The 16,945-nt window shown below is 33.9% G+C and overlaps 1 protein-coding gene across 11 annotated transcripts in view; it reads left to right on the top strand.

Moving 5' to 3' along the window:
* Positions 1-16,945, top strand: part of CEP170 (centrosomal protein 170) — a 98,498-nt gene that overhangs the window by 23,131 nt on the left and 58,422 nt on the right. For all 11 annotated transcript variants that reach the window (XM_072948565.1, XM_072948564.1, XM_072948573.1 and 8 more), the window contains exons 3-6: positions 748-837; positions 8,971-9,052; positions 15,802-15,857; positions 15,954-16,116. In XM_072948565.1, coding sequence (XP_072804666.1) covers positions 748-837; positions 8,971-9,052; positions 15,802-15,857; positions 15,954-16,116 — 391 coding nt within the window. The remainder of the gene's footprint in view (positions 1-747; positions 838-8,970; positions 9,053-15,801; positions 15,858-15,953; positions 16,117-16,945) is intronic.

The raw sequence follows: 16,945 nt of genomic DNA, 5'->3' as shown, positions 1-16,945 counted from the left end.
GTTTTTGGAGTATAGGTAACCTCCTTGGTTAAGTTTATTTCTGGGTGTTCTGTTGTTTTTGATGTAACAGAAATGTTTATGCCGGTTATAAAATTCTGGCTTTTGAAGTGAAAAAAATTTCCAGAAGCATGTAGCTCATCTTTGAACTACTTTTATCTGCAGATAACTCAGTTAAGCTCTGGAGAGAGAGAGTGTAATCAGTTTGCTGTTTTAATTCCTTTTTCTGATTTTCTTTTTCTCTCTTAGAGCTCTCCTCTGAGGTTTAGATCCCATGTTTTAAGTGAGGATAATTTTATTCAAGAATGTATCACACTGTATCCATTTTCTCTTAATCTTTGGCCTCCTTAAACCATGTATGTTACAGTTTTTAATATTGAAAGATGAAAATTCTATAGGGTAATTTTTCTTATATATAAAACATTATAATTCAGATGATTTCCATGTAAGAATTTTGAATTATGAAAAAATTATTATTTGATACATTCAATAATGTTAGCTGATTTAAATTCTCTTAAAAGTAGAACGTGTGGCTTTGCTAGAAAAGAATCTTAAAATTTTGGCCGCTTTCCTTTTGGGGAAGTAATGACAAATCTATTGTTGAATAGTAATAGTTTAAATTTCATTTAATGCACTTTTTCTTAGATATTTCCCTATGTTTGTCTACTATTAATATGAAGTATGTGGCCAAAAATCTTTGGTTTTATTATTCTAGAATTTTCTTGTATTAACTGAAAATTTTTCTTTCAGTCCCGTAGTGTGGATAAGCAACATGCTGTAATCAACTACGATGCCTCCACTGATGAACATTTGGTGAAAGATTTAGGCAGCCTCAATGGGGTAAGTTAAGAGTTTGCTTTTTGCCTTTTTTGAATTTTTTTAATATTGTAAGAAAACAAATCAGATTACATTTCCTGTTTGTGTTATATTTCTTTTTCTTTAGTTTGCATTTACTTTTAGTTTTTTCATTTGTTTATTTTATTGTTATTATTTTTAATGGAGATACTAGGGTTGAACCCAGGACCTCATCCATGCTAAGCATTTGCTTTACCACTGAACTATACCCATCCCCCTGCATTCACTTTTAAATGTTTGGTAGGTATAATAGCACTTTGAGGACCACACAGTAGAATATGAATGTAGCTCACATTCCCAAGAAATGATATATGCAATAAGTACTTACAGGAATTCAGATAGTGGTTGGTTGTTATTATCTTATGGTTAAAAAAAAAAAAAACTTTTTTAAGGAGATAAGGTGAAAGCTTGCCCTCACTGAATGGCTTGAATTTACATGTTGGAAAACAGTCAAAAGTCATGACAGTAAGAATACAAAAAAGCACTTTTGGGAGACAGAGAATTGTGTGTTAACTTAAGAAAATAAAAATGCAAATGTTGTTTTGTGCCAGATGGTTGGAGGAACTTCTGTACTTGAGTAAAAAAAGAGTGAAACACATCCATTTACCTTAACAAATGTGGTATGTGGTCTTAACACTAGTGTTAATTATTGCTTCTTTGGATTCCTACATTGAAGATATTTTTGTGTTACTGCAGTGAATTTTTTCCTGATTCTCATTTGATCTTTCTACATTGACAGACTATAAGAAGCTGCAGAATAAAAGAATGCTGAAGTATTGAATAATTTCTAATTTCTTCTCAATTTTCTTATGGCTCTGCTAACATAGCAAATACAATTTTGTTCATATCTGTGTTGTTGAAATTCTTAGAACAAATTTAACAGAAACTAAATGTATCTCAACTCTTTTAACTGCTATTGCTTTTCAAAATATACTTTAAACGTTATATGGAAAAAGTATGCAGAAATTTGACAAATAAGGTGAAACTTTTTTTTCTTGTTATGAATTGGTCTGTTACTAAAGGACTTTCTTTTCCCAGTTTTATTAATGTAGAATTACTATAGTTCGACTGCACATACACATTATATTGCATGTAAATAAATACGAACAGTATACTGCACTTTTTTTAGTTTTCATATATGTACTAATTATTGTTTCTAAGAACAGATTAAATCTTTAGATTTTTTAATCTTATACAGTTATCAAAGGAATAAAACCAACTACAAAATAAGAATCAACAGAATGTGGTAACCCAATCATAAAGGACAGTCAAATGTGCTTACACATATTCAAGAAATCAAAATAATAATTAGTTCATTTGTGTCCTTTTTATTGTTATTATTTTTTAGATTCTTCATATAAATGATGTCATATGGCATTTTTTTTTTCTCTTTCCGGCCTGCTTCACTTTGAATGACAGTCTTCAGGTCCATCCATATTGCTGCAAATGGCATTTTATTCTTTTTTATGGCTGAGTAGTGTTCCATTGTATATATGTACTACATCTTCTTTATCCAGTTATCTGTTGATGGACATTTGGGTTGTTTCCATGTCTTGGCTATTGTAAATAGTGCTGCTGTGAACATTGGGGTGCATGTGTCTTTTTGGATTCTATTTTTCTCTGGATATATGCCCAGGAGTGGAATCGCTGGATCGCATCATAAGTCTACTTCCAGTTTTTTAAGGAACCTCCATACTGTCCTCCACAGTGGCTGCACCCATCTACATTCTCACTGACAGTGTAGGAGGGTTCCCTAAAGGACTTCTATATTTACTCATTGAGATATTTTTTTTGTAGGCATTTTTCTGATAGTTTTATTCACATCTTTTTTGTTTCTTATAGCATAAAGAATTAAGTCTTAATTTCTTGGGTTTGAACTGAAATACCTCACATTGGCATCACCCACTTTGCCAGATTCATGCTCCATCACGTTTTCCCTTGCCAAACCCCCAAAACAGTAGTTTTCCTACTATCCTGTTTCCTTCTCCAAATAATTTGTTACATTTTCTACAGCCTAATAGTCCTTCCATCTGCCTTGTTGTTTATAAGAGTTGTACTTATTTTTAAAAGTAAATCCAACTTCCACATACTCCTAAAGGGAGCAAAGAAAAGGTATTTAAGAGTGTTAACTTGCTCATGTTGTTAACATGTTGAATGGATTAAAGTAGAAAGAACTAGGCAGATGAGGTGGAAACTGTTTTAACAAGAGGCATGGAAGTAAGCAATTTTGATTCACAGGTCCTACTTAACAGTTGACTGTCTTCCTTGTTCAGACCTGTGAACTTCTGTTTTAATCTCTATTTTCAGTACTTTTCTCAGCCTTGTATTAAATCTGCTTGTGTATATGTGTCACTGTGCTTAGATCATGTGCCTCTGAACAGTTCAAGTGCCCTTTGCTTCTGTAAATGCACTGCAGTGGCAAACACAAGGCTCTCCACAGTGTGTGAACCCAACAAAGCTTTTTGAACAGAATTGAATTAATTTTCTGTAAGAAGGACTTTATAAAGGTTTTAATCCACTCCTATATGTGGAATATTTTAATAATGTTACATTCCGTTTTTAAACCTAGAAGGTTTCGTCTTGACCACAGTGATGTTCTTAGGCTTCTCTGGATTGTATCTTGAAAAATAATAAGTGAAAATTATATCACAGTGTTTTAGTTTTTTAAAAGATTGTGATCAAATATAAAAATTACTGATGTTGGTTATTTAAAAATACAGTGAAATATTAATTTCTGACTTTCTCTAGGCTGACCTTTCTCATAATTTGATTGTACTCAATAATTGTCTGAAATCCAATAAGTCACAGAGAGCAACATCTGCATTTTGAATTTAAAATCTAGGCCTCGATTTGAATCTGTCTGTAATTTACTAACCTTATAACCTTGGATAAATTACTTAATCTCTGAAATTCAGTTTCCTCTTATATATTCATATTAGTTGCCAAAGTCATACAAAAATGTAATGAGTTGAAGTTTATGAATGTGAAGACTCAATAAAGAATTTAGTTACCTGGCTTCAGCTTTAAAATAGTGAAGCAGTAACTCCTGCTTTGTAGTATTGTTATGAGGATTAAATGTAATTGTACATGTGAGTATGTGCTTATTTCAGAACTTCAGAGCATTACACAAATGATAAATGTACTATTACCCAAATAGACAGCCTAGGAAATACGCTGGAATGGACTTTGGTAGCCAAAGTCTGTGAACTACCAGCTATCATGCATTTTATTCATAAGAGAACTTGTTGACTATTATTTACAGCCTATTTATTCTTAATATTCATATAATTCTAAAATTTGAGCATCAGGTTAAAAGTAGTAATTTCAGATAGGGACACAATGTAGTGGCTATGTTTGTGAAGCCATTATGGAAAACAGTACGGAGATTCTACAGAAAAGTACAAATAGACTTACCCAGCAGTCCCACTCCTGGGCATATATCTGGAGGGAACTAATTCAAAAAGATATACGCACCCCAGTGTTCATAGCAGCACTAAATACAGTAGCCAAGACATGAAAACAACGTAAATGGCCATCAACAGATGACTGGATCAAGAAGCTGTGGTATATTTCTACAATGGAATACTACTCAGCTGTAAAAAAAAAAAGAATACAATAATGCCATTTGTAACAACATGGATGGACCTGGAAATCATCCTTCTAAGTGAAGTAAGCCAGAAAGAGAAAGAAAAATACCATATGATATCACTCATATGTGGAATCTTAAAAAAAAAAAAAGAGGAAGAAGAAGACAGAAATGAACTCATCTACAAAACAAACAGACTCACAGGCATAGTAAACAAACTTATGGTTACTGGGAGGACAGGAGGTGGGAAGGGATAAATTGGGAGTTCAAGATTTGCACATACTAACTGCTATATATAAAATAGATAAACAGATTTCTTCTGTATAGCACAGGAAACTGTATTCAGTATCTTGTAGTAACCTATAATGAAAAAGAATATGAAAACAAATATATGTATATATGTGTATGACTGACACATTATCTTATACACCAGAAATTGACACACTGTAATCTGACTATATTTCAATTTAAAAAAAAAAATGTAGTGGTTATGATTCCAGCTTGAATTCTTACTAGTAATGTAATCCCAGACAAGTTAGTTAATTTTTCAGTTCGTCAGTTTTTTTTTTTAATAGAAACAGTAAAATGGTACTCCTCTCAGGTTGTTGTAAAGCTATAAGTTAATAATTTTAAATGCCTATAACTGTACATAAGAAGGACCCAGTAAGTGTTAGTTACTATTGTTAATTATCGTAAGGAAAGCAGTTAAAACAAGCTTAGCATCCTATAGCCTACATACTTTTCAATGAATGTATATATATTCACTGAATATATATATATATATATATATAATTGAATTTTTTTAGATAACACTCACCACCTGAACTGTACCCACCTGTGACCACTTCCTCTTTTGCTCCCTTTCATCCTACCCTAAAATATACTCCCAAGTTACCTAGATCCACATTTGATGTTATTATTACCAGAAATGAGGCTGTTCTGCTTGGGGAAGCTGGAACTGGTTCTACAGCTGATGTTACAATGGGCTGTTTCCCTGCAAGCCCCTTGAAGCTTCTCTCTCTGAGAGCCCTTGTTTGCCTTCAGTTCTTCCTGCCTCCTCCATCCACTGGGGCACCTACACCTCTGAGAGCCGCCATGGCCTCTGCCATACCACTCCCACCCCATTCCATCTCAGCTCCGTGGTCCAGCCCCTGCTGTGTCCCCTTTCACACCACTGTTCCTGTAATGTCAGACCAGTGTGGCATAGGGTGGGGAAGGTATAAAAGGTTAGGTTAGGAGAAGAGGAGATTCTTGTCACTGGCAGCATGACTGAGGTGGCTGTGCTGCTGGATACTCCCTTCAGATTTCCTAGAGCATTAATGTTAACGAATTAATATGGTGGTTATATGATTTTATACTGTCATTATGTAATTTATTTGTATATAAATTAAATATGTATTTGGTTCAGTTTGCTTCTCCTGAGGTTAGTGGTTTAGATGGAGGAGTTTGAGGAGCTGGCTTGGCTACCCAAGTTTTCTTGATATGGAGAGAACATGGGGTTTACAGTTCAGAGACCTGAATTTGAATCCCAGGAATTCTGCTTCTGAACTCTGAGATCTTGCTTGTGACTTCACTCTGTCCCTCATTTTCCTCATCTGCCTTGCCTGCCAGGTAGAGGTGTGATCAAATGATGTTGACACAAGAGACAAAACCTATTTTTCTTTCCATATGTAATTTATTAAAATGCTTCATAATTGATTTATTAAAATGATTTTTTTCCTCTTGCTCTTTAAAATTTTCTCTCCTTCTTTTGTAATTTTAGACTATCAGAAGACTTTTTGCCCCCAGATGTTTTCGCTTACATTTTTGTGAGCTGAAACTTTGTGTCTGTCTTATATTTCTTAAGCCTTTTTAGACTTTAGGGAATATTTCTGTCACAAATTCCAGCATATTACAATTATATATTTCTTAATCTCTGAATGTACTTAGTACATATGTTAAAAACAATAGGTGTTTAATATTTAAAAGAGTTGAGCATTAGCTTTAAGTGGATCTCATATATGTCAGCTTAGTTCTTTTGAGTAAGTATGATTTTGGGGGTTGAGACAGTTTTAAATAAAATTGGTTTAGAACTATGGCATCTCTCATACTGTGTACCTAATTGTTTGTCTTCTGCATACTAAATATCACTTAATTCATCTTTTCTTTTATTCTTCTCTTTTCCATCCTTTTCCTCAGATTTTCTGTTTTGTAATTAATAGGGAATATTTTGGTAAACTCAAGATACAAGTTTTGAGACACTTAAACATTCATTTTGGAAAGGAACCTGAAATTAGAGCTTATCAATGCCTGAAGCCTTTGAATTTTCTTTGTATTAACATTTCAGCCTTTTCTGTGAAGCATGTTGGAAGCTTGTTTTTTAGGATTACTCATAAATCATACTAATGTGTGGTCTTGAGTTTTAGCAGTATTCCACTCTCTCCTTATATCTAGAATAAGACGCAACTTCTAATGTTTTATTTTGTTTTTGGTAGATTTTGATATTCTGTGACATATTACAAAGTGTCAGCTATACATAGGTATTTGTGAATTTAAACATGATAACACAATCCCCTTATGTATGTTACTGTATGACATTCAGGACCCTTCTAAATTTCCTCATTATGGAGGGAGACTTCCCAAGTAAGGTATCATGGCCATCTCAAATCCAATAAAATAAAAGATGGGAAAAACAAAATTCGAAAGGAACACGTAAAGTAATTTTTAAAATTTCACCTTATCAAAAAAAAAACTTACTGGGTATTTATATGATGTCTGCATTCCAGGCAATTAAGTATAACATTATTCAATGCTTTATGAATCTAGCGAATTCTAGGTCTTTAACTTACAGTACGCCAGGAAAAATAGTCATCAGTATATACCATCTATGTCCAATGGACACTTTTAAGTCTTTCTACAAATAGTTGACACAAGTAAGAATTAAAGGATAATGAGAAAGCAATGTGAAATTTTAATTAAAAATTAGACATGACAAACTCAAATTTTTATTCCATGTTTTCCTGATTTGGAAAGATACATAATAAAATGGGTATTGTTCTTTGAATGCCACTAACTGTTCATCAGTTGTCATGCATTCTCCAGGATATATATTCATTTTATACATGTTGATTCCAGTTTTCAAGTACATCTCTAGCTGGTTCTCGCTTACCATTATTTCTAGTTTTTCTTGCTCTTGCATTGTCAAGATGCATTATTTTTAAGACTTTTGAAAGCTTAAAATTTTTAAAAGAGGAAAGTTGTCTTCTTTCTTCCTTAATTGTAAAATGTACAGCATTTACAAGATCGATTCAATGATTTTATTTCTACATTATTTCTTTCCTCCTAGTTACCTTTGTATAGATACCTGTCTTGATGTTAAATGAAAAATTCTGAATTCTCAGTTGTGCTCTTTGATAGCTTTAAAAAGGTGGGGAGGGGAGAAGATAGTGTCTCCATATGTCTTTTATATCTTTTTGGAAAGATGGTGCAATTTTGGGTGGTAATGTAGTAAGAAATCTGAAGGTTGATGCAATAATGATGATTTATTTCCCGATTGCATCATCCTTCTAGCTATGTGCTGTTTGCTGCACCAACCTCTAGCCACATGTGGCTTTTGAGCACTTAAAATGTGACTGGTCTTAAAAAAAAAAGAATGCAAAATGTCTTGTTAATTTTTATATTGGTTATTTGTTGAAATAGTACTGTTTTGGTTTTATGGGTTAAATTAAAAGTCTATTATTAAAATTAACTTCACCTCTTTCATTTCCCTTTTGTGCCTGCTAGAAAATTTAATAGTATATGTGTAGCTTCCATTTATGGCTTGCAATATGCTTCTGTTGGATAAAGATGTTCTAGGTAATTCTATTCTTCTGTTACTATTTTGGTCATTTTCAGCATAGTTAAAAAATAATTAATAAGATGAAATAATTATGGGATGATGATGATGAAACAGTGCTTCAAGATACAGGAAAAATGATGTATCTTATATGTATCATAGATTCATATAGAGGTCCTAAAATGTATAATGTACTTTAAATTCATAAAACAGTCCAAAGGACTCATATGACAATTTTAAAATAGAATGGGTTTTATTTAATTTTTTAAGTAAGTTTTCTTTTTGTTCTTTGGAGAACTTCTAAGAATAAAAATAATGAAATCTCAATCTTCACAATTACAGTTGTCCAAAAAAGCAAAAATTGAATCCAGTAAAACCTTGATGATATATTGAGAGCTAAATATTTCACCCTTTATAATTTCTAGCTTTGGATAAGAGCTTTCCTTTGGCATCATTTTTAGATACCTAAATTTGTCTTGGCAGCATGAACTTAGAGGAACTGCAGCCTGGTTCTTTGTATGTTACTAGTAACAGTAATAAAGGGCTTAGTATGAAATCATTTATTAGCCTATAGGATGCAAGGCACATTTATCATAATACACAAATTAGTGTTAGTCACCATATGATGTATACTTTAAAGTATCAGATTTGAGTATTTGCTTGTCGGAAATATAATAGTACTTTTGTATATAACTTAACAACTTTTTTTCTCTTGTAGACTTTTGTGAATGATGTAAGGATTCCAGAACAGACTTACATCACCTTGAAACTTGAAGATAAGCTGAGATTTGGATATGATATCCTTACATGATTTTGTACATTTATTAAATTTATTCAAAAATCTTTCCTCTGGTGTAAATTAACATTTCTTGAGTCATAATACAGGCATGCTAGGAGTCTCTGCCCTTCCATACTTAAAATACATGTTTAAAAATAATATATATATTTTTTTTGGTTAGTAAGCCTGTTCCTAAAAATAATCCTGGAAAAGTTGAAGGATTCTTTTGTTCTCCTCTCTCTAGTTTGTAGTTTAGATAGATGTCTCCCTGTGGTGCTATTACATATGAGGTTTGGGTGTCAAAGAATGTAACTGAGGAGAGGACAAGAGAGTGTTCAATAGTAGCCCAGTCCAGGGATTTTTTTTTTTTTTTGGTTAAATGATAATGGCACATATCTACCTCCCAGAGGAATCTAAAAAATTTAACCCTACCTTTCCTTCTGTCCTCACTTTTACTCCATTTATGCATTCCATCACTGTTGCCTATTTAAATTTTTCAGTATCCTGTGTCTTCTGAGACCCATGCTTCTTGATTAAGTATATTATGCATTTTGTGTGTATTTAAAATTCTTTTGCTTAGAAATAGGATTCTAAGAACTGAATAAAGACATGATGGTATTCTATTAGTAAAGAATCACTAGTGAAGAAAAGGGACATGACAGAAGAATAAAAACAATTCTATTCATACAAGGCAAAAAGCTTTACAGATAAAGCTTGTTTATATTTAAAACATAGGTATTACACATACTGGATTTTTTTAGGGTATTTTTTCATTTAATTTATTTAACTGGACTTTGATATTAAGGAATGTATCAAATGTATTATCAGTCTAGCAGAGGAAGTGTAGTCTCAGCTAAGTAGAGTTGATACTTAGATAAGGTAAATGTACTAACACTTTAAAATGGTTGTTAGAGCATGACTAGTTTTTATTTTAGATTTAACTTAAAATTTATGAAAAAATCATTTTGTAGCACCTCATATAACACTTATACTTATAGAGCCAAAGCAGCATGTGAAAAATGAAACCATTAAACATTAATGCTTTTGAGTTGTGTATTTTAAATCCTTTTTAAAGCATGTTATCACATAAAATTATTGAGAATTAGCACTAAAACCTTGATCCATGGGTCATTGTCCACCAGCATAAGTTTCTTCAAAAAATAAATAGAAGTATATTTTGAATTTAAGTAGCTCCTTAATCCATTTGATACCAACTGTTTCAAAACATGAGAAAACAGTAGAGAATTTCAATGAAACTCTGTAAAATTTACTTTGAGTTTTAAATCAAGAAGAAACTATTGAGAAACAACTTACCATGCTTTTGCAGATTGTATAATGATTTCTTAACAGTGAACTAATGTTTCCTTGTATATGAGCTCACGATGTGTCTGTCGAAAACTGGTGGGACAAACGGTTTTGTTCCAAAGGGATTTTTTCAGAGTTGTAAGCCAGTGTTGAGCCAGGACTACTGTCGAAATCTTCAGTTTAGGCTCAGTTGATTTTATTATTTAAAAATAGCATTTCATATTGCTTATGATTTTTGAGCACTGTATAAATGAACATTGGGCTGTTACCGTGACAGAAATTTTATTATATAGGATGAAATTTTAAAAACAAATTTTCTCTATTCACTTGTTCTGATACCAGACTGAAGTAATTATTGTGCTTTATTCACATTAAAATTAAGCTTAATAATTAGCTAGTCTATAGGTTGTTACACCTTAGAGTTGAAAACTACTCTATTTAATTAAATTGCCAAAATAATAGAAAGAACATTTTACCATTTCTGACTAAGTCAGAAAATTTCTGACTAAGAAGCAGAATTTATCTGCCAAAAGTATTTTTTCTAACCAGAGAAATTAAGTGATTTGGAAAAGCAAGTCCTGAAATATCCAAATTTTAAAAAATGACTGAAAACTTAGGAGGTATAATAAAGTGCTGCAGTAATCAAGATAAACTTCAAAAAGAGCTAATACTTCTCCCGGTGACCGGAAATGCAGCAGATATGGAAGCCTAAGTTTGCTCATTTTACAGTTACTTATTAAATGTCTCCTGTGTGCCAGGCGTAGACTCACAGTACTGGGGATACCTCGGTCTCTGTGAGCTTACATTTTAGTGGGGTTGAAGGGTGCTGGCAGCATACATAGAAAGAATAGTAGAGGGTGATAAGTTCTTTGGAGAAAAAGTGTGAATGGGATACAGAGGGCTAGTGGTGGGGACTGAGAAGTTAACAGTTGTTAAAAGGCTATTCACAAAGACCTCACTGAGAGGCCAGCTTTGGAGCAAAGATGTGGAGAAGATGAAAGAGCTGGCCATATGGATAATTCTGGATAAACTGCTCTTCAGGCAGATAGATGAGTTAAGTGCAAAAGAGTTAAACCAGGAGCATGTATGACATGTTTGAGGAAGAGCATTAAAAGTCAGTGTGACTGGAGCCAGTGAACCGTAGGAGGCGTTGGGGGGCAGAATGTATCAGCCACTTAGAGGCCACTAGAAGAATTTTGCCTTGTATTTTAGGTAAAATGGGGAGCCATTAGAGGGTTTGTTCAGAGGAGTGACATGATAATGGCTTACATGTTTAAAAGGGTCCTCTGGTTACTGTTGTTCAAAGACTAAGGTGGAAGTGAGCAGGGGTGAAAAGCGGGAAGCAAGTTAAGAGGCTGTTAGCGGTTCCAGGTGAGCAGTAACGGAGGTGTGGGCCAGGGGGACAGAGGTAGAGGGGATGAGAAGTGGTAGGGCTCCATGCATATTTTGAAGGTGGGGCCAGTAATATTCTTGATTAGATTGGATGTAGAGTAAGTGAGAACAGTCAAGGATGAATCCAAGACTTTGCAGTGGATTAAACAGAAAATGGAGTCACCATTAACCGACAGCAAATTCTGTGGGGAGAGCAAATTTAGTGGAGAAAATGGAAAGATTCGTCTCAAAAAACCAAGCTTTTGGTTTAATTGAATCTTTCTGTTACGGTTTTTTATTTGATTTCTGCTGTCTTTATTAATTTTTTCTAGGTGAAGAAACTGCAATTATTCATTTGAGACATTTCTTTTCTGATATAGGCATTTGGTGCTTTGCATTTTCCCCTAAGTACAAGCGTACTTCAGAGAGATTGTGGGTTCGGTTCAGACCACTGCAACATTGCAAAAAACAAGTCATATGAATTTTTGGTTTCCCAGTGCATATATTAGAGTTACATTCAAACAATATTGTAGTCTGTTAAATATGCAATAGCATTGTCTTTAAAAATGTATATACCTTAATTGAAAACTACTTTATTGGTAAAAAATGTTGACCATCATCTGAGCCTTCAATGAGTTGTAATCTTTTTGCTGGTGAAGGGTGTTGCCTCGATGTTGACAGCTGCTGATTGATCAGGATTGTGGTTGCTGAAGGTTGGGTTGGTTGTGGCAATTTCTTAAAATAAGACAACAGTGAAGCTTGTCACATCAATTGATTCTTCCTTTCATGAACAGTATTTCTGTAGCATCAATGCTATTTCACAGCATTTTACCCACAGTAGAACTTCTTTCAAAATTGGAGTCCATCCTCATACTTTGCAGTTGCTTTATCAGCTGAGTTTATGCATTCCAAACTCATGTTAATGTTGATATTTTGACTTCCTCCAATAATCATGAATTTTCTTAATGGCATCTAGAGGGGGGAGTCTTTTCCAGAACTTTTCCAGTATATTTTTCCCCAGATCCATCATAGGAATCACTATTTATGGTAGCTATAGCCTTATGAAATGTATTTCTTCAATAAAAAGACATTAAAGTTGAAGTGACTTCTTGATCCTGGGATGTAGGATGGATTCTGTGAGCAGGCATGAGAACATTAATGTTGTACATCTCCATCAGAGCTCTTGGGTAACCAGGTGCTTTGTCAGTGAGCAGTAATAGCTTGAAAGGAATCTTTTTGATGAGCAGTAGGTCTCATCAGTGACTTAAAATATTCAGTAAACCATCTTGTAAGCAGATGTGCTGTCATCCAGGCTTTATTGTTCCATTTATAGAGCACAGGCAGAGTAGACTTAGCATAGTTCTTAAGGGCCTTAGGATTTTCAGAATGTAAGTGAACACTGGCTTCAACTTAAAGTCACCAGCTGCATTAGCCCCCAACAAGAGAGTCAGCCTGCCCTCTGAAGCTTTGAAGCTGAGGCATTGACTTCTCCTCTCTAGCTATGAAAGTCGTAGTTGGTACCCTCTTCCAGCATAGGGTGTTTTCACCTACATTGAAAATCTATTGTTTAGTGTCACCACCTTTGTTAACGGTCTGAGCTAGAGCTTCTGGAGAACTTGCTGTAGCTTCTACATCAGCACTTGCTGCTTCACTTCGCACTTTGGTGTTGCTGAGACGGACTCTTTCCCTAAGCCTTGAGAACCAACCTCTGCTGGTTACAGACTTTTCTTCCTCAGCTTCCTCACCTCTCTCAACCTTCATTGAAGAGAGTTAGAGCCTGGCTCTGGATTAGGTCTTGGCCTAAGGGAATGTTGTGGCTGGTCTGACCTTCGAGTGGTCTAGACTACTCGAACTTAATCTATATCAGCAGTAAGGCTATTTTGCTCTCTTATCATCTGTGTGTTGACTGGAGTAACACTTTTCATTTCCCTCAAGAGCTTTTCCTTTGCATTCACAGCTTGGCTAACTGGCGGAAGAGTCCTAGCTCTGAGCCTGTCTTGGCTTTTGACATGCCTTCCTCACTAAGCTTAGTTGTTTCTAGCTTTTGGTTTAAAGCGAAAGGCATGTGACTTTTCCTTTCACTTGAATATTTATAAGCTGTCGTAGGGTTATTAATTGGCCGAATTTCAGTATTGTCGTGTCTTAGGGAATATGGAGGCCTGAGGAGAGGGTGGAGAGAGATGGGGAACTGCCAGCTGAAGCAGTCAGAACATGCACGTCTGTCAGTTAAGTTCACTGTCTCAAATGAGTGAGGTTCATGGCGCCTCAAAACAATTACAATACTGACATCAAAGATAACTGGTCACAGATCACTGTAACAAATACTAAAATAATGAAAATGCTTAAAATGGTGTGAATTACCAAAATGTGACAGAAACACAAAATGAGCAAATGCTGTTGAAAAAATGGCTCTGATAGACTTGCTCGGTGCGGGGTTACTTTTGTAACTTACTGACATCGTAAGTAATTGTATTTTAGATTGTCATTTTTCTGAATTAGCAAATTAAAAACAGTTACCTGGGTCTGTACTACTAGGAAGATAGTGGCTTTGGCAATAAAAGCTGAGATCAGGACAGTCTCAAAATCTCATAGCCATACCTGAATTCTCAGGCAAATTCATGTCCTAAACAAGAGCATTCTTGAGTTCTTTGGACTCACAGAGTTTTTAATAAGGTAAAGTGTTTGAACATAAGAGTTATGCCCTCTTTTAAGTTTTCCCTACTCTTATAGAAGTCTGAATCTCAAGAGGATACCCCTAGGCTAACCTTGGGGAATAGCCTTCAAGCACTCCCAGGAGAAACTTGAAGCATCAGAAAACACTCATAGCAGGCTAAAATCATTTGTTTCCCATTGATAAAATAGAAATGGCTTTTCAGTATTTTTAAGCTGCTGTGTTTTCTGTTGAAAATGTAGGAATACTGTGAATCTTCTCCAGCTATTAATGAGTTTCTTGGGGGTAAAACAAAGTTATTATATTTTAATTTTTTTATTAAATATAGTTACTAAATCTATATTTTTATATATACCACGGTCTTGTATGTACCAAGGTTTCATATATACCAAGGTATGTATTTCATATATACTAGAAAATGTGTATCAGCATGTGTACATAACAAAAAAGGTCGATTTGAATTTATTTTCAGTTACAGGAAGCAGTTTAAAGTGTAAAGCTCTGGACTGGTATTCAGTTAACTAGATTGTTATCTTGGGTTCTGCCCCTCTAGTCCTCAAGTTCCTCATCTATAGAACAGGAAGACAGGTTAATGGAATTTAATACAGTATTCCCCAAGGTACTTTACAATTCTAAAAAATTTCTGAGGTTTTATTATTTTAATGAGTTAGAAATACGGGTTAAATACTCATAAACAAGTTTATTGCTTGTTACATATGTGAAGTCTAATTTCCCCCCAAGTGGTTCTAGTAATTACAGCTTTCTACCCTTGAAGTCATAGGTACTCTAAATTGGTAAAGAGGACTAGAATTTAGTATGTGGTTATAAAAGTCCTTTCATTATGAGGTTAAGTAATGGTGGAAAATGTGACCCCTACTGTTTAGTGAAAGATCTTTTTAATAAACAGAGGCATTGTTCTTTTGGGCATAATAATGAAAGCATTCATTATATCTAGCACTTGGTTCTAATCTGTATAGAATTAGTTGTTTGATAATGTAATATGACCCTGATCACAGTTCATGAGGGGAAAGGGAATGTGGTCCCTGTAAAGACCCTAATTACAGCATTTCTTTTGCACTTTCAGGATGAACTTTATTTTATCAATGCTCGTGAAGTCTGAGTCATCAAATTCCTTCAGGGTTTACTGTTGAGTAATCACTGATCACATACTTCTTTTTACATTTGAAGGCCGTGATTACCTAAGTTTAGAATTACTTGCTAGATTTTAAGATTTTATCTAGGATTTAAAAATGAAAATTTTTATATTTGTGAGCATATTTTAACTTTTAACTCAAGGGGAAAAATATAGTAATTCTGCTGTAATTACGTGTTGAAAATAGGTCAGTTTCTCTGTTACCTTTGATCATTTTAAACTTGATTATCAGAATTTTGAAATTATATTCTTCCTTAGCCCCGTTTACATACAAATCTTTTCACTGTAGTACGAGGAGAAATGAGGGTCCCTGAAGAAGCTCTCAAGGTAAAGAGTCTTTACTTATTTCTTTTGTAAACCTACCATTTTCTAGGGTTGATTTCACTCATGGGTGTTTCACTTCCATTTTAAAATGTTTTATAGCATGAGAAGTTTACCATTCAGCTTCAATTATCCCAAAAATCTTCAGAATCAGAATTATCAAAATCTGCATGTGCCAAAAGCATAGATTCAAAGGTAGCAGATACTGCAACAGAAGTGCAGCACAAAGCTGCAGAAGCACTAAAATCAGAGGAAAAAGCCATGGGTAAGTTAACCTCTTTGAAAATACCATGTTTATGCTTGATTATGAAGAAATTGCATGCTTTGTTCTAAAAAACTTGGCCATGTCCTTATAAAAATAATAATGATAATAATGACAGTTTCAGAGTGGGTTTTAATGCAGCCAGTGCTTTATTAGCAAGTATTATAAAACACATACTTATGTGGCAGTTGTATGTAGGTATGTTTAATATGTTTAAATATTTGAGGAAAGTAAATACAGTTTGCCTTACAGTATTTTTATTATTTCATGTTTGTCTGCTTTTTCTTCTGGGTTATAATGACTGAAATGAATGAAAATGAAATTTCTAATTATGGCTACATGATCATAATTATTATCACGTTTATTATGTTCCAGGAACTGTAAAAAAATGTTTTACATGAATAATCTCATTCATACAAAGCAATTTTTAAAACTACTAGACATTACCAAATTGCTCAAATATAAGTCTATTAGTCAAGTTAAAAACTAGTTTAAATTTGGTTACTGTGCAATGTCCTTAGGCTATCAAAAATTTTTTAAATGGTCACTTATACCAAAATTTACTTTAGCTTTGTCATTCATTTTTAGACTTAATGCGCCATTTCTATATACCAAAGAATTGATTACACTTTAACAAAAAGCTATTGAGCTAGGGCAGTTTACATTACTTAGGTACTAGGCAGTGCAGAATTTCATTTATTTTATCATGTCCAATTTTGAATGAGGTCCTAACACAGATACTAAGTTATTCAACTTTTCAGTACTTTTCAGCTATCTAGATTATTAAGTTGACCCTTGAACAGCACAGGCTTGAACCATGCAGGTCCACTAA

The sequence above is a fragment of the Vicugna pacos genome, chromosome 23 (assembly GCF_048564905.1).
Source record: "Vicugna pacos chromosome 23, VicPac4, whole genome shotgun sequence".
Taxonomy (NCBI): domain Eukaryota; kingdom Metazoa; phylum Chordata; class Mammalia; order Artiodactyla; family Camelidae; genus Vicugna; species Vicugna pacos.
This window is presented reverse-complemented; position numbering and strand designations above follow the sequence as displayed.